The 25,181-nt window shown below is 45.3% G+C and overlaps 1 protein-coding gene across 3 annotated transcripts in view; it reads left to right on the top strand.

Moving 5' to 3' along the window:
• FBXO25 (F-box protein 25) overlaps window positions 1–25,181 on the top strand; it is a 61,468-nt gene that overhangs the window by 21,132 nt on the left and 15,155 nt on the right. For all 3 annotated transcript variants that reach the window (XM_002928929.4, XM_019809632.2, XM_011236878.3), the window contains exons 3-5: window positions 15,525–15,628; window positions 16,507–16,556; window positions 18,952–19,044. In XM_002928929.4, coding sequence (XP_002928975.1) covers window positions 15,525–15,628; window positions 16,507–16,556; window positions 18,952–19,044 — 247 coding nt within the window. The remainder of the gene's footprint in view (window positions 1–15,524; window positions 15,629–16,506; window positions 16,557–18,951; window positions 19,045–25,181) is intronic.

Below are 25,181 nucleotides of genomic sequence, written 5' to 3'. Positions count from 1 at the left end.
CATCCTAAAGGGAGTGAGTACATACTAATCAAGGTTTCTTGAGTTATATTATCTACAATTCTAATTATATATTTGGACCTTAAACAGATACTTACTTTGTTTCATGTATTCTTTCAATATGCCTATTCATGAGTTCAGAAACCATATTTACAAATGGAAGGGTAGCTCAGTGATCTGGGGAGTGGGTATTGTTGCAGCTCGGCCTTCCCCCCCCCCCCAACTGTAGCAGCACTGTGGTGTCTTTGTGGAGGGGCACCCCACTCTCACTGTCTGCCTGCTTCCTCTGCAGCCTTGGCCACTAGCAGGTCTATAGGGGGTGGGAGGGGCATGGCTGAGCCAGCCCATACACTCTGGCTTCAGCCAGTTACAGCTAGAAACTGTGAGTTCTGGCCTGTTTGAGCTGTTGGTGAAGCCCGGTCTTCTGCCCTCTGCATTGATGTTGTGGGGACGTGAGCCTGAGCTGCTAAGGGTGGGTTACCCTGATCAGTGTGGGAGCAGAGCTGCCTCCCCAGGCAGCAGAGCCCAAGGGTGGATCCTCGGGACATTGTCTGAGTCTCAGTAGGATTGCACCTGGTTCTCCTGCTTCTAGGAAGAAGGGGCACTGTTATGTATAAGATTTGGTTTTTACCACATAAAAGAATTCTAACAGATACTGTTGCAATTTGTTTCATTTTTGTGTTTTTTATAGTATTTGTAAACTTTTCAAATGTGTATTTTATGATTGTGTTTTTAAAATTTAACATAAATATTTCGGTAATTCTCTATTCTTTTTCTTAAAGAAGACCCCCAAATTTTTATAAGCTTCAGGTCCACAAAGCTGGAGCTTTGTTTTCTTGGAGGAGGAGTTTATTTTTTTATTTTTTATTTTTTCGGTTTGTCCAGAGGGCAAGAATTTCTTTTTTAGGGCTGCATGTATATATATACATCATCTTTATTCAGTAGATGAGCTTGGGCTCATCCGTGTCCGTGTAGGTAGTGCTGCGGTGAACCTACAGGGGTGTCTCTTCAAATTGGTGTTTCCATTTTCTTCAGATAAATACCCAGAAATGGAAGTACTGGATTGCAGGGTAGTTCTATGTGTAATTTTTTGAGAAGCCTCCACACTGTTGTCCACAGTGGCTGCACCAGTTCACACTCCCACCAGCGGTGCCCGAGGACTCCCTTGTCTACACGTCCTCGCCAACACCTGCCATTTGTCTCTTTGACCCTAGCCGATCTGGCAGGTGTGAGGTGACATCTCACTGCGGCTTTGATGTGCATTTCTCTCATTATTACTATGCTGCACACTTTGTAATGTGTCTGTTGTCCTGTCTGGACATCTTCTTTGGAAAAATGTCTATTCAGAGCCTCTGCTCATTTTTTAATTGCGTTATTTGGCCTTTTGTTGTTGTTGTTGTTGTTGTTGTTTTGCTATTAGTTGTATGAGTTTTTAAAATACATCTTTATATTAACCCCTTATCAGATACATGATTTTCAAGTATTTTCTCCCACTTCGTAGGTTGCTTTTTAAATTTCTTTTAAAAAACGTTTATTTATTTTAGAGCAAGTGCATGCACGCACACATGCAGAAACGGGAGGAGGGACAGAGGGAGAGAATCTCCAGCAGACTCTGTGCTCAGCTCCGAGCCCAACGTGGGGCTCGATCTCACAACCCTGAGATCATGACCTGAGCCGAAACCAAAGAGTTGGGCTCTCAACTCACTGAGCCATCCAGGTGCCTCAGGTTGCCTTTTTATTTTGTGATGGTTTTCTTTGCTGTGCAGACGCTTTTTGTTTTGATATGTCCCACTTACTTACTTTTGCTTTTGTTGCCTTCGCTTTTGGTGCCTTCGCTTTTGGTGTCAAATCCAAAAAAAATCATTGCCAAGACTGCTGTCAAGGAGCTTACCACCTGTTGTTTTCTTCTAGGAGTTTTGTGATTTCAGGTATCATGTGCAATTCTTCAATCCGTTTTGAGTAAATTTTTGTATATGGTGTAAGACAGCAGTCCAGTTTCATTCTTTTGCATGTCCAGTTTTCCGCACACCATTTTTTGAAGGGACTGTCCTTTCCCCCATTGTATATTCTTGATTCCTTTGCTTTAAATTAATTGATCATACACGTGTTGGTTTATTTCTAGGCTCTCTGTTCTGGTCCATTCATCCATGTGGCTGTTTTTATGCCAATACTATCCTGTTCAGATCACTATCGTTTTGTGATATAGTTTGAAATCAGGGAGGGTGATGCCTCCGGCTTTGTTCTTCTTTTTCAAGATTGCTTTGGCTATTTGGGGTCTTTTGTGGTTCCATATAAATGTTAGGATTGTTTATTTCTGTGAGAAATGTCATTGAAATTTCTGTAGGGATTGTATTAATTCTTTTGGGTGTGGGCATTTTAACAATATTAATTGTTCCTGTCCACAAGCATGGAATATCTTTCCATTTATTTTTGTCCTCTCCAGTTTATTTCATCAATGTCTTATGGTTTTCTGTGTGCAAGTCTTTGATCTCCTAGGTTAAATTTATTTCTAGGTATCTTATTCTTTTTGATGCCATTGTAGATGGAATTGTTTTCTGAATTTTTAAATTTATCTTTCTGATAGTTCCTAACTAGTATATAGAAACCCAACAGATTTGTATGTTGTATCCTGCATCTTCCTGAATTCATTTATTCTAACATTCTTTTGGTGGAGTCTTTAGGGTTTTCTATGTATAAGATCATGTCATCAGGAAATAGTGACAGTTTTACTTCTTCCTTTAGCATTTGGATGCTTTCTATTTCTTTTTTTGCTGACTTGGAAAAGACTTCCAGCTATGATGAGTCAAAGTGGCAGAAGCGGGCATCCTTGTGTTGTTCCTGGTCTCAGAGGAGAAGCTTTCAGCTCTTCATTATTGGGTGTGATGGTAGCTGTGGGCTTGTCATTTACGACCTTGGTTATGTTGAGGTAGATTCACCTATACCCACTTTTATTTTCTTCCAAGTTTTCATTTAAATTCTTGTTAGTTAACATATACGGTGTATTATTGGTTTCAGAGGTAGAGGTCAGTGATTCATCAGTTGCATATCACACCCAGTACACATTCCATCATGTGCCCTCCTTAATGCCCGTCACCCAGTTACCCCATCCTCCCACCCCTCTCCCCTTCTGCAATCCTCAGTTTGTCTCCTACAGTTAAGAGTCTCTTATGGTTTGTCTCCCTCTCTGTTTTCATCTTATTTTACTTTCCCTTCCTTTCCCTGTGTTCATCTGTTTCAATTCTTAAATTCCACATTTGAGTGAAATCATATGGTATTTGTCTTTCTCTGACTTATTTCACTTAGCTTAATACCCTCTAGTTCCTTTCATGTCGTTACAAATAGCAAGATTTCATTCTTTTTGATGGGTAAGTGATACTCCATTATATATATACATCACGTTCTTCTTTATCCATTCATGTGTTGATGGACACTTGGGCTCTCTCCATAATTTGCCTATTGTTGGTAATGCTGCTATAAGTATCAGGATGCATGTGCCCCTGTATTTTTTATATTCTTGGATAAATACATTGTAGTGCAATTGCTGGATCATAGGACAGATTTATTTTTAACATCTTGAGGAACCTCCATACTGTTTTCCAGAGTAACTGTACCAGGTTGTATTCCCACCAGTGGTGTAAGAGGGCTCCCCTTTCTCCATGTCCTCACCAACACCTGTTTTTCCTGAGTTGTTCATTTTAGCTGTTCTGACAGGCATGAGGGGATATCTTATTGTGGTTTTGATACCTATACCCACTTTCTTGAGAGTTTTTGCCATAAATGGCTATTAAATTTTGTTAGATGATTTTTCTGTATCTGTTGTGCTGATCATATGATTTTTATTCTTCCTTTTGTTCATGTGGTATATCGCATTGATTGATTTGCAGATGTTGAACCACCTTTGCATTCCTGGAATAAAACCATTTGATCATGGTGTATAATTCTTCTAACATTATGTTAATTTCATTTGCTAATATTTGATTGAGGGGTTTGTATCTATATTCCTAAGGGATATGGGTCTGTAAGCTTATTCTCTCATGGTGTTCCTGTCCAATTTGGTATCAAGGCACTGCTGAGCTAAAAAAATGAGTTTGGAAGCGTTCCTTCATCTTTTTTGGTGACAACTTGAAAAGGATCAGTTTAGTTCTTCTTTAAATGTTTGGTGGAATTCACCAGTGAAGCCATCTGGTCCTGACTTTGGTTTACTGGGAGGTTTTGTTTCCTGAATCAATCTTCTGACTAGTAATAGGTCTGTTCAGATATTCTGTTTCTTCATGATTGTCTTCGGGGTTGTATGTTTTGAGAAATTTATCCAGTTCTTTAGGGTTGTCCATTTGTTGTTGTGTAGTTGTTCCTAGTAGTCTCTTATGATCCTGTATGTTTTCTGTGGTATCAGTTGTAATGTATCCTCTTTTGTTTCTAATTTTTATTTGCATTTTCTCTTTTTCTTGGTGCATCTAGCCAAAGGTTTGTCAATTTTATGTTTTTAAGAAAACGTCTCTTAGTCTCATTGATCTTTTCTATGTCTTTCTATTTTGCATTTCATTTTAACTGCTCTGAAATTTGATATTTACTTTCTTCTGCTAACTTTTGTTTGTTCTTTTTTAGTTCCTTGAGATGTGAAGTTAGTTTGAGACTTTTCTTGTTTCTCCACGTAGGCGTTTATCACTCTGAAATTCCCTTGCAGAACTGCTGTTGCTGCGTCCTGTATGTGTTGGTGTGTTGTTTTCCATTTTCATTTGTCTCAAGGTAAGTTTTCTTACTTCTCTTTTGTTTTCTCATTAGACCCATTGGTTGTGCAGTAACAGGTTGTTGTAACTCTACACATCTGTTAATTTTCCAGTTTTCTTATTGCTTTCTAGTTTTATACAGTTGTGGTCAGAAAACATATTTGATATAATTTCAATCTTCTTAAATTAATAAGACTTGTTTTGTGGCCCAACATATGATCTCTGCTGAAGAATGCTCCATGTGCATTGAAGTACAGTGTGTGTTCAGTTGCTTTTGGAGGGAATATTCTTTGTGTACCTGTTAAGTCCTGTCTGGTTTCATGTATCCTTTTAGGTTATTGTTTCCTTATTGATTTTCTGTGAGTATTATCTATCCATTGATGAAGTGAGGGTATTACATCCTCTATGATTATTATATTGCTACTTATCCCTTTAGATCTGTTAGTATTTTCTTTATTTAGGTACTTCTATGTGGGATGCAGAAATACTTACAGATGTTGTATCTTCTTGTTGGGGGTGACCCCTCTATCATTATGTAATGATCTTCTGTGTCTATTATTATAGTGTTTGTTCTAAAGTCTGTTTTACAAGGTATGTATCGCTACCCCAGCTTTTTCTTTTAGTTTCAATTTGCATGAAATACCTTTTTCCATCCCCTCATTTTCAGTCTGTGTGTGCGCTTCCATCTGAAGTGACTCTGTTGTAGGCAGCATGCATATGTGTCTTGTTCTTCTACCTGTTCGGCCACTCTCTGTCTTTTGATCGCAGAAGATAGTCCTTCCTCATTTAAAGTCATTATCAATAGGTATGTACTTACTGCCATTTTGTTAATTTCTGGTTGTTTTGTAGTTTCCTTGTTTCTTTCTTCTCTGGGTCATTTCCTTTGTGATTTGATGATTTTCTGTGTGGTATGCTTCCATTGCTCTGTCTTAATCTTTTGTGTTTCCACAATAGGTTTTTGTTTTGTGGTTACTGCAAGACTCACACAAAACAACTTATTATTTTTTTTTAATTTTATTTTATTATATTATGTTAATCACCATACAGTACATCCCCAGATTCCGATGTAAAGTTTGATGCTTCATTAGTTGCGTATAACACCCAGTGCACCATGCAATACGTGCCCTCCTTACTACCCATCACCAGTCTATCCCATTCCCCCACCCCCTCCCCTCTGAAGTCTTCAGTTTGTTTCTCATAGTCCATAGTCTCTCATGTTTCATTCCCCCTTCTGATTACCCCCCTTTTCTTTATCCCTTTCTTCCCCTACCGATCCTCCTAGTTCTTATGTTCCATAGATGAGAGAAATCATATGATAATTGTCTTTCTCTGCTTGACTTATTTCACTTAGCATTATCTCCTCCAGTGCCGTCCATGTTGCAGCAAATGTTGAGAATTCGTTCTTTCTGATAGCTGAGTAATATTCCATTGTATATATGGACCACAGCTTCTTAATCCAGTCATCTGTTGAAGGGCATCTCGGCTCCTTCCATGATTTGGCTATTGTGGACAATGCAGCTATGAACATTGGGGTGCATATGGCCCTTCTCTTTACTACGTCTGTATCTTTGGGGTAAACACCCAGTAGTGCAATGGCTGGGTCATAGGGTAGTTCAATTTTTAACTTTTTAAGGGACCTCCACACTGTTTTCCAGAGTGGCTGTACCAACTTGCATTCCCACCAACAATGTAGGAGGGATCCCCTTTCTCCACAATCCTCTCCAACAATTGTTGTTTCTTTCCTTGTCTATCTTTGCCATTCTAACTGGCGTAAGGTGGTATCTCAGTGTGGTCACAAAACAACTTATATTTATAACGGTCTATTTTAATTTGATAACAACTTAAGTTGGAAGGTATTTTACCCCCCGTTACGTTTTTGATATCAGAGTTCATGTCTTTTAATCTTATATATCTGTTAAGAAATTATTGTAGTTATTTTTACTATTTTTGTTTTAAATCTTTATATTAGCTTCATTAGTAATTAACCACTTTTATAATATTAGAGTATTCTGGATTTTAGTGTATATTTACCTTTACCAGTGAGATTCATGTTTTCATATTTTTCTTGTTACTAATCAGTACCCTTTCATGTCAGCTTGAAGAAGTCCTTTGAACACTTTTTGTAAGGCTAGTCTAGTGGTGATTAAATCCTTTAAATTTTGCTCGTCTTTAAAACTCTCTCTCAGTTCTACAGGACAACTTTGCTAGGTAGAGTAGTCTTGGCTGTTTTTTTCTTTCAGCACTTTAAGTATATCATGCCACTCCCTCTGGCCTGCACGGTTTCTACTGAAAAATCTGCAGGTAGCCTTACAGGGTTTTCTTATATACAACAAATGGTTTTTCTCATGCTGCTTAACTTTTGACAATTGAATTACAGTGTGTCTTGGTGTGGATCCCCTTGGGTTCATTACTGGAACTCCCTGAGCTTCCTGGGTCTATTCGTCTGTTTCTGTTTCCAGGGTTAGGACGTTTGCAGCCATTGTTTCTTCAAGTAAGTTTCCTCCGCTTTTCTCTCTGTTCTCCTTCTGGGGCACGTGTAATGAGAATGTTGGTCCACTTGGTGGTGTTCCATAATTCCCTTAAGCTCTCTTAATTCTTTTCCCATCTGGCATTCTGCCAGATGAGTGGACAAGCTCCTTTCCAGGTAAAGCAGGAGAGTGCAGAGATGTTCCCTCCAGCCCCTGTCTCTGGACAATGTGTCAGTCGGCCCCAAGGTGTGTGTTAGATTGTAGGCCTTTCCACCAGGCCTGTGCCTTATAAAGAGCAGAGAAGTCTTGTTCCCGCAAAGTCTGTGCTGGGCCACAGGGTGGGAGAGTGCACACAGGAGCTCTTTGAGAGCCATTTCTCACTTTACTCGGCCTTGTGTCTGTGGCTTTCCGAGCTTGACATTTTGAGGGCTTGTCTCTCAGATGCAGGTCATAAATATGGGGGTTCCCCACGCAGGTTCAAATCCTTTGCTCCTCAGGGACAAGCTTGTGGTTGAGATTTGCTTCCGATTGTGTGTTGCTGTGCTGGGGTAGGGTTTATGGTGAGATTGTGTCTCAGCCTCTCCCACCTGCTCCCATGGAGGTTTTCCTGTTCATTCAGTGTGGAGGAGTTGCTCAGCCTTTTTTTCTCCCCCAGAGGAAATTGTTCCTTAGGCCACAGGCGCTTGATGTGTGCAAGGGAGGCCTGGAGTTCAGGGTCTTCCTGTGTCACCATCTTGAGCCAGAGCAGAAGCAGTTTTCATGAGGTTTTATAATGTGTTTGAGAATCAGCTGGGACGAGTCGCTTCCCCTCGCCGTTGTTCTTGTTCACAGTTGTCTGCTTCTTCTTCCTTGCTGCTCCTTCTTAAATGCACTTTATAATTAACATCCCTGCCTCTAAGAAAAAGACCCGATTTTTTATTGGTGTCTTACCAAATTTATATATATAAAAAACTATCAGTTTTATTTCTTCTGATTTATAGTGTTTTATAATATAGTCCTTTATAGGTCTTAAAATTTTCTGTGTGCATTGATAATTTTCTTTTTATCATTGTGAAATTTAAGTATTTGTACTTTTATTTTTCTGATAAGCTGTCTTGTGGTTTATCTGGCTGATTATTTTCTCCAGAGAACTAGCTTTGGACTTTTTAGTACTACCTTTTTTCTAGTTACTGGTATTTGCTTTTATCTTTAGCAATTCTTTTTCTAGCTTTTTAAATTGTATGGCTATGTTATTTACTTTCATTAGGTTTTTATCTATATATATATTTAAACTATATGTACTTGATGCTATAATTTCCTGTGATAGTTGTTTTTCTGGGGTCACATGAATTCTGATGTGTGTTCCCATCTTCTCAGAGGTGTGCTTCTCCTACTCAGTATTTGTGTCTGATTTTGCCCTGTGCGCCCATGCAGAGCTATTTTCCTTTTGAAAGCTAAGCCGTGCCCTCCGCACTTCCCGCTCCGTCTGGCTGCAGTTACCCATGTTTCTGGCCTCATTGTATCTGTTCCCTTGTGCCTGTGGATAGTCTTTCATATATATGCATAGAGAGCCTGTCATCTTGCATTTTGCTTGCCTTCACTCCTTCAGTACTTAGGACGTCTTTTCCCCTTATTTTCACCTTGACAGTAACATGTTTATATTATACTTCGTTCCTTCTGTTTGGTTTCTGACTGTCGGCTCCCTATAGTACATAATGCAGTTTGCTGCTGATCTCATGCCCCATCCGCTGCACCACACTGTTAGTGGTTGTTTCTGTGCACATTGTCACATGACCATGACACACCGTGTTGCATCCCATAGTCCTACAAATAAATACATGTTATTTGCTCGACAGCCGTTTGCCTCTGCCTGTCTCGTCCTGCTGGTCTCCAGCATTCTACTCCAGAGTGCATTCCTCACTAAGCTCCTGGTCTTGCCGCTTCCTGTGTTGGTGCACATTCATAAATTTCGTTGTGGCCTTTACCCTAAACGTCCATGTACCTAGATGATACATCTGCGGCTCACTTGAATTTCTTGAATTTGTCTCCTGCACCTATTCCTGGCCTGTGATCCCTGCTATGACACTGCAGTGGGATCTGCTTCATTGTTACAGGTTATGGCCCTGCGCTGTGACGTGAGGTGGGGAGGACTTGATAGGGTTGGTGGCTGTGTGAGTATCATGGCTGGTGCTGTGAGTCTGTCAGGAATGGCAACAGCTGGAGGTGGTGGTTAGCTCTGCGTGTGCAGGGAGTCAGTGAGGGCCAGGACATGCTGGCCCACCCTGCATTCCACGCTTCTCGTTGGCTTCTCATTCACAGATGTCACAGCTGCTGGAGTTGGACTACCTGTCAGCCTGTCTCTGGGAGAACTTCATCCTGAACCTCTGCAAGACCACATTTTCCTTCACTAAACCACATGGTTTGTGGGGGCCAGTGCATCTCCTTGCTGGGTGAACCGTGGGGCTGCATGGCCACCACCCTCCCTGCACCCCCTTCCCATAACACGTCTGCATCAGAGTCCTTCATTGTGTTGTGGGAAATATTCAGGAATGAAGTGCTAATCCTAAAAACACATTTTTAATCTTTTCTTAAAAACTTAAATAAATTGAGCTTTTCCTTTTAAAATATCTTTTTGTAAGAGAGACTAATTGCTGATGCAAGAGTGAACTTAAATAGGAAAATGAGTAAATGTGGACATTTGGCCAGCAGAAGGTAATATATAATCCTTGATCTCTTTTTGGAAAATGTGTGGATAAAGAGCTAAGTGTAACAGGCAGCCATTGATGTATAACTGAAAACCATCATCAGGAACTGTTACAACAGAGATTGTGGCACCTTTGGGGAGAGGAGGTAAAATGCTGTCCAGCTGGTGCTTTGACAAGGACATACAGCTCAGGGACTCTGATAGAGATGCCAGAGGAGGTCAGCCTGGAATCATTTGTCAGTGATTGTGTTTGAGGGCTTCATTGTGCTTTGTTTCGTTTGGCTTAGAAGTGACCACATTTTGTATCTGAGGTTTGCTTTGGTTTATGTTTCTGATGAGGCATCCCATCTTTTGAGTTTTCTCTCCCAACATCTTGTGTATTTGATAGTAGAATTGATAGCACATGTGTGCTTTCAAGATCCATATCAACCTCAAGTAATTTTAAAGGATAGGTCACTGTGTTAGTTTTCTGCGGTTGCCATAACCATAACGTCAGTGGCATAAGAACCAGAAGTCCAAAATGCAGGTGTGGACAGGCTCTGAGGGGATCCCCAGCTTGTGTTTGCCGCAGTCCTGGCGTCCCTTGGCTGGTGACCACCTCACTCCAGTCTCTGCCTCCACCATCACACGGCCTTCTCCCTGCTGGTCTCCCTGTGGCTTCTCCTCTGCTGTTGGAGTTAGGGCCCACATGGTTAATCCAGGATGATTTTATCTCAAGGTCCTTCACTTAATTCCATTGCCGAAGGTCCTGTTTCCAAATCAGGTTATGTTCAGGATTGGTTCTGGTCCAAGATGGTGACATAGGAAGACCCTGAATTCACCACTTCCAGGGACACCCCAAATCCAGCGCTATTACCTGAGCACCTCCTCCTGAAGAAGAGCCGAGGGTTGACTGAACAGCTTCTGCACAACAGAGCTAGAGACCACGCGGAGAGTGAACAGAGGAGGGCATGGCGGTGGAGGGGCCCCCATCCCTGGTGCTGTGAACTGCAGCTGGGAGAGAGAGAGCGCTGAGGGACCTTGAGCACATGCGTCTGTCTGCCCTGGGGCACAGAAAAAAGCCACAGTTGAAAAGATCAACTAGCTTATAAAAGAGACATCCTTAAAATTGTACCAAACTGTGGGGAGCTGCTGAAACTCTCCGGGTCTGAGCCTCACGGCTTACGTTCTCCTCCCCCTTGATAGTGTGGGTGGGACCAGGGTCCAGGTGTCCTGACTGGCCTGCCGCCTCACTGAGCCAGGTTCCTGAGCCCACACCAGCCCCAACCGCCCCAGTGAGGTGGCCCGAGCACCGTGCACACTGGGGCACCCTGTGCATGCTCACTGCAGCTCCCGCTGTCTCACCAACATGAGACCCTCACCACATCGGCTTCCTATGCCTTGGTCGGCTGCTCCAGAGCCTCCCAGTTGCCCCACCAGGGCATCCCCTGCACTGAGCACCTGGCACATCCTGGCTTGCACCCACTGCACCGTCCGCTGTCTTGTCAGGATGCCCCCCGTATGGACAGCCCAGGGACCCCCAGCCCGCGCCCACTGCAGCTATAGCAGTCCTGCCAGTGCACACTGTGCACAGCCTGGAGCACCCTGGTGGCCCCCCGCCTCAGTGTCCTGTCAGGGTGTCCCCTGCACGAGAGCCCAGAGACTGCATCCATGTATGCTCGCTTCCCCTTATGTACTGTCCTGTCATGGTGCCCACACTGGGGAGGCCACTGTAGCGCCAGCTCTCCTGCCAGAGTACTGTCTGCATGGGGAGCTCGGGGCTGTCCACCCACTCCCACTGTAGTGCTGGCCATCCCACAGGGCAGCCCGGCACAGAGAGCCCCACGACCCCCAGCCTCCAGCAGCCACAGCTCCGTCCAGCCAGCCTGAGTCACCCGGCACGCACGATACCACTCCCTCAGGTTTAGGACAAGTAGCTGTTGTCCCCGATTCCTAGAAACAAACACAGAAGTTGAGCAGAAGGGGTCGACAGAGGAGTATGCTCGAGAAGAACGAGACAGAACCTCAGTGAGGAACGACCTGACACAGAGGTAAGCAGTGAGCCTGAGGAAGAGCTGAACGGTCATACAGACGCTCCATCGGTTGGAGGGGAAGGGTCGGTGAACTCAGACCTTCAGCGGAGGCAGGAAATACAAAAAGAGCCGGTCAGAGCTGAAGAATACAGCAACAGAAATGAAAACTATGCCAGGGAGGATCCACAGCAGACAGGATGCAGAGGAGCGGGTCAGGGGTCAAGGAGATGGGGGGGCGGGTGGAAGGCACCCAAGCTGAGCAGCAAGAAGAGGAAATGACTTCTGTAGCGGAGGACGGGGCGAGGCGTGTCTCGGACACGTGCAGCAAACAAACGCTCCCGCTAGAGGAAGGGGCAGAGGTAGGGAAAGGGCACATGCCCTCTCTGAGGACCCATAAGGTGGCATGCACAGGAACTGGGCTGAGCACTTAGACACGCTCTGAAAGGCCACTCATCCACCCGTCACATCTGCTCCCACTGAGTGTGCGAGGTCCTGCCTTCCGGGGCGGGTGCTACGGCTTCCCCTCCTCAGCAAAATCCAAGGAAGGAGAAAAGATACATATTATCTTGAATGTTATGAAGAAATAAACGGGCTATTCGGAAGAGGTGGGGAGCTGGTGAGAGCAGGTGCAGCTCCACACTGCCGGGCTTCCTATCGGAGTGCGTGGCATTGCCATGTGGTGGGAGCCCCAGGGGGCTTTACACAAGTAGGCACACACTGCAGGGCGTTAGGGACACTGCGCGTCCCTGCCTGGTGGGAGCTCGTCCGTGAAGAGACACACTCACCATACGAGCCCCAGCAGGACTGGGGATCATCCTGAGATGTTTGCCCCCGGATGATATCCTGTGTGGGACTTACCTCAGGACAGTCGGAGGTGGTAAGGGGGCCACACGTGGGTGGAGAGGGGGATGACGTGAGGATTGTGGTAAATAAAGCACACCTCACCTAGGCTTCACCATCTTACGGTGTTGGGGGCATTGAGTGCGTGCACCCCGTGTGCGGCTGTCACCACACCCTCCTCGCCGCTCACCCTGTAGCACTGACACTCCGTCCCCGTGAACGGACTCCATGCTTCTTCCCAGCTCTGGCTCCCTCCGCCCTGCTTTCTGGCTCCACGAGGTCCCTCGATCCTCAGAAGCACACGGACTTTGTCCTTTTATGACTACTTACTTCACTCGTGCGATGCCCTCCTGGTTCCCCCACGTTCTAGCGTGTGCCGGGATTTCCTTCTGTTCTGAGCTGAATGAGGCCCCGTTGTGTGTATGGACCACGTTCTGTTGTGCTTGTCCACCCCTGTGCACAGACACGAGTGGCTCTCACCCGCCAGTTGCTGGGAGCATGGGTGTGCAGACGTATTGTGGAGACTCTGCTTTCAGTTCTTTTAGGTACCCACCCAGAAGTAGGACTGCTGGATCAGGTGGGGCTTCCGTGCTTACTTTCTGTAGCAATTGCTGCAAATACATGTTTTCTGAAGAGGCTGCCCTTCTTCGTTCCCACCAGCACGAGGGCTCCTGTATCCTCGCCAACACTTGTTATTTTCGGGGTTCTTTATGGTAGCCGTCCTACGAGGTAGGGGCTGACCGCTCACCGTGGTTTGCATTTGCGTGTCCCTCGTGATGCGTGGTGATGAGCATCTTTCCATGTGCTTGTTGGCCACCAGTGCGTCTTCCTTGGAGACATGTTTGTTCATTCTGCTCATTTTTAATCCGGTTGTTTGGTTTTGTTGTTGAAGTTTCCACTGACTTTGAAATCCGGGTTGGTGATGTTGATCTCGCTTGTGAAACCAGAGGTGATAAATAAGAGCATTTCCCATGAAACGCAGTCAGTCAGTGGCTTATGTGCACGTGAAATGGAACAGTGCTGCAGCATCCACTGCTGAATTCATGGTTTTGAATGTTGAATTTTAATTTTGGAAACATTTATTTTTCTTACCGACTTTTATATATATATGTTTTTTGCCTGACAGTATAAAAACCACTGAAGATCTACTTCGTGAAAATGGCAACTAAGTTTCCTTAGAGTGGGTATTTTCTCTTGATTTTCCACACGGACCCAGGTGGGGCATGCCTGGTGTGGCCCTGGGGCCTGAGTCCGATGAGCGCCTTCACTGCCACATGGCCAAGCGGGTGGACTCCATGTTCTGTGTATGCTAGTGTGGAGAGCCCCAGGGGCCACAGTTGTACCGTCTGTGATAAGCCTGCTGGAAGCATGTGGCTCCTACAGCCAGTCCTGCCGCGTGTCCAGGGGAATAGAATGGGACTGCTCTCCCTGCGGATGCAGAGGATCAGAGGGCCTATCTCTGGGGCAGGGTCTGGGGTGCCGCCCAGATTTGTCTCCTCCACCCCCTCGTCCTGCAGGCTGTGTTGTCTGGGTGGCACGGTCAGTAGAGAATGGCAGCTGTCTGCTCTTCCTTGGCATGCTCATGACCCTGGTTAGGAAAAGCTGAGCTTCTGTGTTCAGGATCTGAGTCAATGACAGCCGACTCGTGCAAGATCGAGTGTGACACCCAGGGACCAGTGTCCACAAGTTGGTGTTCTGTGGCGCCCACTACCGTATGGGAAGCTTTGCATGTTTTTATCAAGGCACTTGTGCTTGTCCTGATGATTTACAACTGTTGCCAGTGTGTTTTGAGTCTTGTGAACATGATAAATAGATTCCCTTGACACGTGCAGCTGTGGTCGTGAAACGTGAACGCTGGTGAGCAGACGAGCCATCACAGCTTTCTTGTCAAGTGTGTTGGGAAACAGCGTTCACCCTCGGCCTGAGCGTCTGGCCTGGACCTCCACCATCCAGCTTGTCATCTCTCCACGGAGCCTCTCCCTGATTCCAGACCAAAACCCACCCAGTGTCAGTGTGTTGAAAATAAAAATTGTGTGCACCTTTACCTTTGATGGGGTGGACTGTTGTGTACAGTTATTTTTTTTAACTATAAATTACCTTTTAAAGAAAAATCTGTTCAAGTTGTTGAGTTACTGCCTTAAATTGTTTCTTTATTTTAGCCAAAAAAAAAAAAAAAAGGATGAAAGAGAAAGAAAAATTGAGCAAGCTTTTAATTAGATGTATTTAAATGGAAAAGCGAACATTTTCCCTCACCTGGCTTCAGTTAAGTGCCTTAACAGTTAGCATTATTTTGTCGATGGCTTCATGAGAAAGCGTTTCTGTGCAGTGGTGGTTTTGGTTAAGTCTGTGAGCCTGGAGGGGATGAAGGAAATGTTGGACCAGGAATTAGCACGTCAGGAGTCCATGTTGGGTGTCCTATTCTCCCTCTGACCTCTCTCCAAAGTGTTTGTAGTATTGTTTGTAACGTCTGTGTTGTAGTGAAGTCTCTGAAGTCTGAGCCTCCCTTGGTGGTGTGTACCTGGGAGAGTCTGAAACATGTTTCACCCTTCCTGGTCTGACATCCTCAAAAGAACCAGGATAAATCTCAGATTTGTGACAGCAAACAACAGGTGAGACTTAGCCTCGTAACCTCAGACCTCCGATATGCTGCTTTGAAAGTTACTGGTTGCTTTCAGAATTCAACACAATTTTTCTTTTGGTCTCCAGAATTAAAACCAGTGTTATCTCTTTTTTATAAAAGAAAAGCCAAGTGAAGATCTCCCCATAAAAGTATTTAATAAAATGTATCTTTTTTCAGTATCTTAAATAGTGACGATGAAGAAATATTCAGTAATGAAGAGCAGGAATACACATCCAAAAAGAGGAAAAAGGATCATTTTAGAAATGATACAAGTACTCAATGTAAGATCATTTTTATTAATAATTTTATGATATTTTGCTTATTTAATATATTGATATACTAAATTGTTTTGACAATGCTATCTCAAGAAATAAAGGACGATACATGAATTACAGCTCTGTATCCAGTGTTGCCCACTGACTTGGTTTGCAGCTTCACCATTTAGTTAGTAAGATTTGCAAAAACAAAAGACAGCAAAACCCACAAAGCAGGTCATGCATCTGGAATGACTGAAAAATGGTCGTGAGTTCAGTTACCAGTTTACTCCCAAGCAAAGAGGCCAGGTGGCAAGGTGTCTTGACTTTGGACTCGGCCAGAGTGGGACTAGGAGCTGAGGGAAGCACACAGGCCGGGTAGGGTAGGGAGCCTCCGGGCGGTGGCTCACCTATGGGACAGGCCCCACTCCGCCCTGCAGCACAAGCAGGAGTCACTGGCAGCTGTCTTAGGGGATTCAGTCTACTGGAAAAGATGGGGTCCTGTGGAGAATAGAGTCATCACGGTCCTTGAAGTTTTGGTACTGAGTTACACGAAAAAGACAATAGAAGAAGAAGAATTGTTAGGGTACACAAGTAATGACTAATCACATTTTTATACTCATTTATGTTTTGATATTACTGCAGTTCATAGAGCTAGTTTTCTTCTAAGTTGCGATGATGTGATGCTGTCTTGAGTCATTTTTCATATAAGGATGTTTCAGCACCTCTTAAACTGATGTCAGGAAACAAAGCAGTTCTGTTGACATTTAACCAAGTAATAGCATCTCTTATCTATATGATAAGTCAAATAATTTTGTTAGCATGTACAACTGTTGAAGTTCCATAAAAATCTTCATTTTAAATGATCTGCCAGATTTTAAAAATAAAGTTAATTTTTATTCTAGGTTTTTATCGTGAGAAATGGATCTATGTCCATAAAGAAAGCACGAGAGAAGTAAGTATTCTATCATATAGTAAGAGTGTATTTGGTGGTGTTCTGTTGAATACGTAATGTCATATTAAATAAATTCTTTCTCTTGCAGTATGAAATCTCTGGCTCATTCTAGCAGATGAAAACCTAGGATCTTTGAAGCGGTGATTCGTGTGTGCATGTGTGTGCACGCACATGTGTGTACATGTGTGCACGTGCAGTGTGTGGTTAGTGCCCCTGCTACAAATCTGAGTCAACCAGAGGGCTGGTTCAGAGCAAGGATGGATCCTTAGACGGTTTGACGTTTTCTCCCTGCCTCTCCCCAAAGCGGCTGGCGTGAGCCCCTGGTGCTGCTGGCATGTGTGTCCTTGCTCTTGTGGGCTATGGGTGGTGAGAACATTTAGAACCAGTGTGACTTTGTGGTGAAGTCCGAACCTCTTCAGAGCAGTGGGAGCCCTTCCTGCTCCTGTCTTTTGCCAAGTTGGCTACAGCTTTTCTCAGAGCCATGGACCGTTCACTTCAGCTCTGCTTTCTTCTTCTCTGCTCAGTGACCAGGGACGCTTCCTTCCTTTTGCAGCCCGAGGAACTCTTCCTTTGCCTTTTTTTGCAGCAGGAGGGAGTGTAGTTTAGGAAGGAGTTGTTTAGCACAGGTGGAAGTTAGATGTTCCGGAGTGTTAATAATGGATTTCTGATATGGCCCCGCTCCCCAGAAGATTAGGGGCTAATTTCTGAGCCCAAAGACTGATTTGGCCTAGTTGGTGGTGGTTACGACTGCTGTGGGTTTGAGATTGCTCTCGGCTCACACACACACTAGATGAGACCCATCAGAGGAGCTCTTGGGAGAATCTGACTGGCTGGAGCTTATGACAGACTATTTAATACTTCATCTACTCTGTGTTACCATACTGATTACAGAGCAAAGTCCCATTTGGGATAGCATAAGCAGCAAAGGGGAATTTCTCGTGAGTCTGCAGACGTGTTGTGTGGGCCCTGGGGCAGGGATACAGCCAGGCTCGGGAGGGTCTGGGCTCCCTGCACTCAGCGGCATCTCTGGGCTGAGCACCTGATACAGACCAGGTATCACTGCTGCTAGCCGCGTGGCCCACTGTGGTGCCCCACAGTCTCTGAGGTTCCACGTGTGGTTCCAGGCCCCCCAAACACAGGCAGGCTTGTGTGGCCCAAGCAAGTGTTTTGCAGTCTGTGAATCAGATTTAATTCCCCAAAAAAGAAGAGGCTGCTGTGGCATGGGTGGCTGCCTGAAAAGGAGTCTATGTCTATACCCAGCATTTAGAGTTCTGTTCATTGAGAAGAAAAGGGAATTAAAGTAGAAATGTCAGCGGTGATTGACTTCAGATTATATTCTATAATTAACCTTTGCTTCCTGTGCAGCTCCCAGGAGAATAGTTTGCATGTAGTAGATATCCATTAATAACGTGTATTGTCTTAAAAACATGTTTTGTTGGTTTGTGCACACATTAGGACTGTTCTTGGGATTTGGGCACAAAACTAAATCAACCTTCATGGGGTATCTTTGGTCTGAGGCTCAGGTGTGCACTCCACCTACTTCGCCAGCTCCTGTCCTGCCATCCGTTAGAGAGGCAAGGGGGGATCTGTCACCTCATGTTTCTAGGATTATCACCAGCTTCCCTAACCCCACAACTATGACTTGAAAATCTCTATATACTCTCAGGATTTCAAATGCAGAAGATTGAGTTTGAAATGACTTCTGACACCCAGTATACAACCCTGTGCAACCCAGTGTAGACTGTAGGGCCCATCATAAAGGACACACAGCTGAAATAGATGGCAGGGTTTTCAGGGCCGAAAACACATTCCATGAGTTCATCTGTTCCCTTGGGTTCTGGGTCCTGTGGGTCTGACGACCAGCCCCTAGGTGTCACTGCCAGGCGTCCCCTGCTCCCCACCTGGAAACCACACGTAGTCACCCCCTAGTCCTGTGCCTTGGTCTGGTAAGCGGGGCGCCCTCCAGACCTGCGGGGCACGGGGCTCCCTGCAGAGGGCTTGGGCGTTTCTACGTGTGTCTGTAGCAGACACATCTTCACAGTAGCTGGGCAGATGGTTTGTGTATCTGTAGCTGCTTAGCCCAGAACACAACCCATTGTGATTTCAGTTCCCCAGCTTGTGCCGACAAGAGAAATCAACAAGATATTTAATAAGTATTTGTCATTGTATCAGTAGCGGTGTAAGAATGGCAGAGCATAATGTCTTGATTATATGTGACATATTTAGCATCGCTATTTTACTCCGCACTAATCTAAATATGGTATAAATCATTAAAACAAATGCCCTTTGCCAAAATTTAAAAAAAAATTGCACAGATTACTTCACATTAAGTGTTATTTTATTTTGACTAATTGACTGCTTACGGATTTCAACTGTTTTGTGTCTGTTTTTCCAGAGGCACGGCTACTGTACTTTGGGAGAGGCTTTCAATCGCTTAGACTTCTCAAGTGCAATTCAGGATATTCGAAGGTTCACTTACGTGGTCAAAGTAAGTCTTTTGTTTCAAAAGCCATTTCGAGGACACTTGATGGACTGGTTTTGAAGGTGACAAGTATACATATTTAAGACACTTCTGGCGTTGGTGTTAAGTTGTGCTTGTGTGATAGAGCACGAGGAGTGAGCTCAGGAGGAAACAGAAATAGTGGGGGTTTCTCCCACCCTGGTGCCCCTTGTTTTTCGCGTTTTCTCCCAGGGCCGCCTCATGTTTTCGGTTTCACCCAGCCATGCGTGCAGGTGCATTGCCGTGGGAGACCCAGAGGGAAAGCACGACGATTTCACATGCGTTTTCTACTCCGTGTCCCTCATAAGCAGGAGCTCTGCTTCACAGGCAAGCAGTGAGCTGGTAGGAAAAGGGGAATTGATACAGAGTAGATCTCCACAGAAGCCTTGATTGCATTGATGACCTGTTTGTAGAGGAAATTTTTATCTTGGATCAAAAAGAATATATATCCTGTGTCATGTGTATTATAGGCAAAGCGTAAACGATGGTTCGTGATGTTGTTGTTTTCAGGTTTTAATAGGGCTGTGAGACATTAGAAATAGTTTCCTTCTAACGGCTTTTAGGAAATTAAAAGTGTTAGTGGCAGGACAGAAATATTGGGGGTTAAATCGCTTTGCACCTGAGGTAATAGTACCAGTTTGGTTTGGCCCCAGTCAGTTTGCCACTGAGTTGCATGTGACCAGTGCGAGGGGGCCCCTCTGCTGCCACGTGTTCCCGTGAGTCCTGCGCTCTGGGGCCCTATGGGGTGTATTCTGATGTGCGCCGTGGCCAGTGGGGCATGTCCGTCACTCACCTCTTCTCTGGGTGAGGCACTGCGATTGGACTCCGCCGGTTCAGAGTGTCAAGAGTCCAGTGGCCAGGAAACTGCGTCAGTTCAGTAACTATTTCTCCCGGGCGCCCTCTTAGAGTTCAGGACGGCCTGTGTTGTGTCCTAGCCGCTCTTGAGCACCTGCATGCAGAGGGAGAGGAACTTCGTTGCTGGGGCGGAGCTGGGAGCCCCGCAAGGGCATGAGCACTCTGTGCTCTGACGAGGCGCATCGTGGGCCGGGGTCCATCCGTCCTTCCCGTCGTCCAAACCTCCTCACAGTTTGTTCGTTCCGTCTGCATGCCACACTCGTACTTGCTGAAGAGCCTTTCCTCATACGTCTTTCATCTTTTTGAAAATGAAAATACCTGCTTTAGCCTCATCCCAGCAGTGATAGCTGTGAAACGGTATGTTTGCTCTGTTGGTTGTTTTCTGATACATAAAAAATGCATAAGTATGAAGTTAAAATGTACCATGTGTATTGCCGACTGAAACGCTCTTGTGCCGTCCTGGAAGTACCGCATGTCTCTGTGTCGTCCTGCGGAGATGGTGTGCAAGGAACTTGGTGACTGGGGAGGTGCTGAGGCCATGTGGACGAGGCTTGACCGGCTCAGTCACTGCCCAGCGGGAATCCTCACCTCTTACCCCTCACCCCTGCCCCTTCGCACCCCCTTCAAAGGCCAGGAGTGTTGCCTTTGAAAGACCCAGTTGCTATGTCTGCCTTCTGCTGAAAGCACGGGCAGGCAGAAAGCAGCCCTCTGCGATGCCCTGCATCAGTACACGTGCCGCTGTAGGCACACGCTGTGGGTCTCAGCCCCCTGCCCTCCCTCTGGCACCTTCTGTGCCCGTGCCGTCTCTCCCCAAGTTTTGTTCTGTGTTTTCACTTCTGGATTTGCTTGGGAACCCCCTGGGCCCCACTCTGCTTGCTCCCACCTTCTCCACGGGGATGCGGCGCCTCCGCGTGCTTGGGCCTCTGCGTGCTTGGGTGCGAGGTGCTTTCCTTGTTACCCAGCAGGGCATGTGCGCTGGAGAGGGGTTCTCCGGCACGAGCACGTGTAGCATGTGCTCCTTGGCCTCACTGATGGCAGACAGCTTTGTCCGCAGAAGCTGTTGCTTGGGATTTTTGTGCTGCTTTCCATGTTTATAGCAGCTCTTCCTACATCAACAACTAAGAGGATTCTTGTGCAGTTCTTCCCATAATTAATGCTGAGCTGTCTGCACTCATTCATGCTGGAATACATATAAACAGGATTTGAGGCAGCATTGTATTTGAAATCCTTGATAGTTTCTTTATGCTTCTAAAGGCATTCAGTGGTGGTTTCCCTGAGGATTTGTATGAAAGAAATTAAGAATATGTACTTTTCAATATTTTCAGTATTCTGTATGAGATCCTCTTGTTCCCCTAAAGTTAGCAGTTTTAAACTGAGACTAATCAATAATTATTACATGTTTTCTGAATAAAAATTAGTATTAGTTTAGCATCCAATTACATATTGTCTCAGTTGCTGAGGTAAAGATAAGTAGTTTGGAGTGGAGGTGTTGTCTTTGTTCTCACCGTGTTAGGAGTGAAAGTTCGATGTCTTCTAAAAACAGAAATCCAAACTCAGTTGTCTCCTCTGCAGTCGTCTGTGTAACATGATAAGCCATGCTTGGGATTATCTGTTAACATTTGCAACATTTTCATATCTAGGTTACTTTAATAATTTTTCACAATTTTCGTCTGATTTTGAGGAATAAATGTTGTTTTTCCAAGCTGCACTCACTCCACTTTTTAAAGGAGAAGAGAAAATTAATTTTAGGTGCTGTGTTCTTCAAGTGCCTGTAGCTGACTTAGAATTGGGGCTGAGCTGTTGTGTCACTTCTGTGCCTGCGAGCTGATGGGAACCCTGGGGAAGCCTGAGAGCGTAGAGTGACTGCACAGGAGAACCCGGGGAGGGCGACGGCAGCCTGTCCCGCTCCTCTTGTGCTGGGGCAGGTTCCTGAATTCGTGCGAGTGGGCAGGTGCGTGTGCTAACGTTGGGCACCTGGGAGCTGAGTCCAGACACCAGTGCTTGCTCGGCACTAACATGGACACCTGCACTGGCCCACTGTGCACACGCACCGTGTCATTGTCCTTCTTCACCAGTGCCCACTTGCTTTTCAGAAACATGCTGCCATGTATTAGCTTCAGGCTAACTGGTCATCATGGTATCAGACTGCTCTTAACACCTATCTTTAATTCAAAACCAGCTTCTTTCTGTTTTAATACTTCGTGAAAATTGTCCAGGCCACTTACTAAAAAGCCTTAGCATAATTTATTGAACTATTAAATTGACTTCCAGAAAATCAATGCAAACTGAAATATTTACACTCAGTAGTAGTTGTTCTCTTATCAACTGTTTGCAATTACTACTTCATAAAATGCTCTGAGAAATTTCCTGATTGATAAAGAAAAAAAAGACAAGTCAAATTACAGCTGAGATTTGACCCTTGGTGAGTGAAAAGTTTGTTTTTTAAGATTTTACCCATTCATTTGACAGAGAGAGCGCGTGCGTGCATGCCCGCCCAAGGAGGACTAGCGGGAGAGGGAGAAGCAGACCCCCAGTGAACAGGGAACCTGACATAGGTCTCGATCCTGGGACCCTGGCTGGGATCACTACCCCAGCCGAAGACAGCTGCCCAAGCTACTGAGCCACTCAGGCACCCGAGTGAACAGTTCTTAATATCTGATCCATAATTCAGCTCACATTTCATTTATCCCATTTATAAGTCATGTATAAGTAAATTAAGTGGCATTTTTGGTCAGTTTTATGAGCTTACTTTCATTAAAATAAAGACAGATTTGGTGGAATTTAGAAGATTTTACTTAAGAAAATTAACCACACACTTGGAAATATAGCAAACCACACACACACCACACACACACCACACACACAGCACACACACCACACACACACAACACACACACACCACACACACAACACACACACAACACACACACACCACACACACCACACAACACGCACCACACACCACACACAACACACACACACCACACACAACACACACACACCACACACAACACACACACACCACACACACACACGACACACACACACAGCACACACACAACACACACCACACACAACACACACACAACACACACAACACACATTCAGATAATCTTCTACGCCAGATTCCAGCTGCACTTCACCATAAACACCTGTCCTCTCTGTGAGTGAAGCCACATTAAGGGGGACGGGCACAGGCCATTGCAGGCCTGGTTGGCACCTGGGCACCGCCTGTCTCCTGTGTGGGCGACCTGTGTGCCGGTCTGGTCATCTGGAGCGTGAGGACTCAGCCTGCTTTGCTCCCTTCAGAGTCCCAGAACCCAGTGCGAGGCCACCTCCATCACGGTGGAATGAGGGCACACGGTCAGACAGCTGGCAGCCTAGGACCGTGGCAGGTACAGACTCAGGGCCAGCTAACACAGAACTGGTCGCTCCTTGCTGGGCACTCAGGTTGTGTCTCTCCTGTGGGTGTAACCTTCATCCACCTCCTATGTCCTGCGGGATCGCAGGCCCTCCCCGCAGCACTAGGAGAACAGACCGTGCTGCCCCCGGGACAGACAGCGGCTTCTGGGGACCAGGATGACGTCGTGGATGGCAGGGCGGTGCACTGGTGGCAGGAGCAGCCATGGGTTGAAGGGCTGTGTGTGTTTTTTCAGGATGTTTGTGAAAGCAGCAGCTGTTGAAATTTGCAAACATGTTAGATTTGCTGTGTTTCCTAAAGTAGGGACTCCTTGGGGAAAATCCCCTCAGAAGCGTAAAGGTACTCACTCTCTTCTGCTTCCACGTATTGACTCGCTAATTGGGTAGTTTTTATTGGATATACTTTGTAGTTAGAAGATAGTATCATGAAGGGAGCTGCACACCACCATGGGATGCTGTGAGCCCCCGTCCCTCCCGAGGCTCAGCCTCTTCTCCCCCATGGCTGTGCCCTTCTTCCCCCACAGGTGGCCTCTGTTCATTTCTCAGGTATTCTCCAGGAAGTGTTCTCCTTCATAAACAAATGGGCGTGCTTATTTATATTTTTGTGGGGACACACAGAATTTTAAGTCACATGTAGGACCATGCATATATTCTGTGATACTGAAAACGTGGCTTGGTTTCCTTTCCAGACAAGTGCATTCCTTGCTATGTCCTGCATTTTCCCAGACACCCTCTGCTTATCTTCTGGTGGTGTCAGAGCCGGTTCTTCACTTTAATTCTCTGTGAACCTGTAATTGAAACATGTCTTCTGTATGGACAGTTTGGTTTACTTAAACTTTATTTAAAACTCCTGATAGGAATATCTGTTTTCCTCTGTGATATGGTAAATTTAATATTTAGCTTATTCTTCCAGTTTGCATTAGCCTGTTAATTCCCAGCATAATAAGGCTGTGTCACCCAGCTTAGAAAGCTGCTCCCTCGCTCATCTGTCTGAATTCCATGGGACACTCTTGTGAGGTCAAGTATGGGGTCATGTACTGTATTCTTTCTAGTTTTATGAAACTTGAGTGCACCCTCATGATTTAATTACAGAAATACTTAGCAGTATTGCTAAGAAAGATTCAGCATTCTGCAGGGTTCGTCACCTGCTTGGGGAACAGGTGTGGCCGAGGATGGGACTGTTCACAGACCTCCCATCTGTAGTCTCTCTAGGCCCCCGACTCATCTTGGGCTCCTGTGAAAGGAGTTTGTTAATCCCTTAGTCATACTAAGGGATGAGCAAATATTAATTAAGTGGCTATGTTTATACATGGCTAACAAACAGAGCCATCAGGCTGGTCATTGAGAGGTGGGTCATGGGAGATTCCTGGTCAGACAAGATGGTGTCTCACAGTACCACGTGTTCCTGGGCAGCAGCATTTCACTGGAGAGGTGGGATTTTCCAGAAGTGCATACAGTATTCTGAAAGAGTATTTCAGCAGCTTCCTGACTCAGAGGAAAGCTAATGGTGGAAACCAGATTTCTGTAAGGGGTGGTTGAGTAACTTGACCAGGAGGATACAGCAGGTCGGGATTGCGCAGCTCTGGCCCGTGAGGAAAGATGCAACGTGAACGGGCAGGGGGGCTGGACCCCCAGGTTGTCCTGAAAGGCCCACGTCTTGTCCGTGGTGCCCACATGAAAAGTTCAGAGTTTTGGAGTTTCGCTTACGTCCTTTACTGGTGGGTACTTTCTTCTGATTCCATGTAACTGCTGCATTCGAATCATCAGAATTATCGTGTTTTCCTAGGAAATATTTCTATATAGTGAATCTGTGGTGTTGAATAGCAGTCCCTGAAAGTCTGTGCTCACAT

The sequence above is a fragment of the Ailuropoda melanoleuca genome, chromosome X (genome assembly GCF_002007445.2).
Source record: "Ailuropoda melanoleuca isolate Jingjing chromosome X, ASM200744v2, whole genome shotgun sequence".
Lineage (NCBI taxonomy): Eukaryota > Metazoa > Chordata > Mammalia > Carnivora > Ursidae > Ailuropoda > Ailuropoda melanoleuca.
Note: the sequence above shows the minus strand (reverse complement) of the source record. Positions and strands in the feature narration are given on the sequence as shown.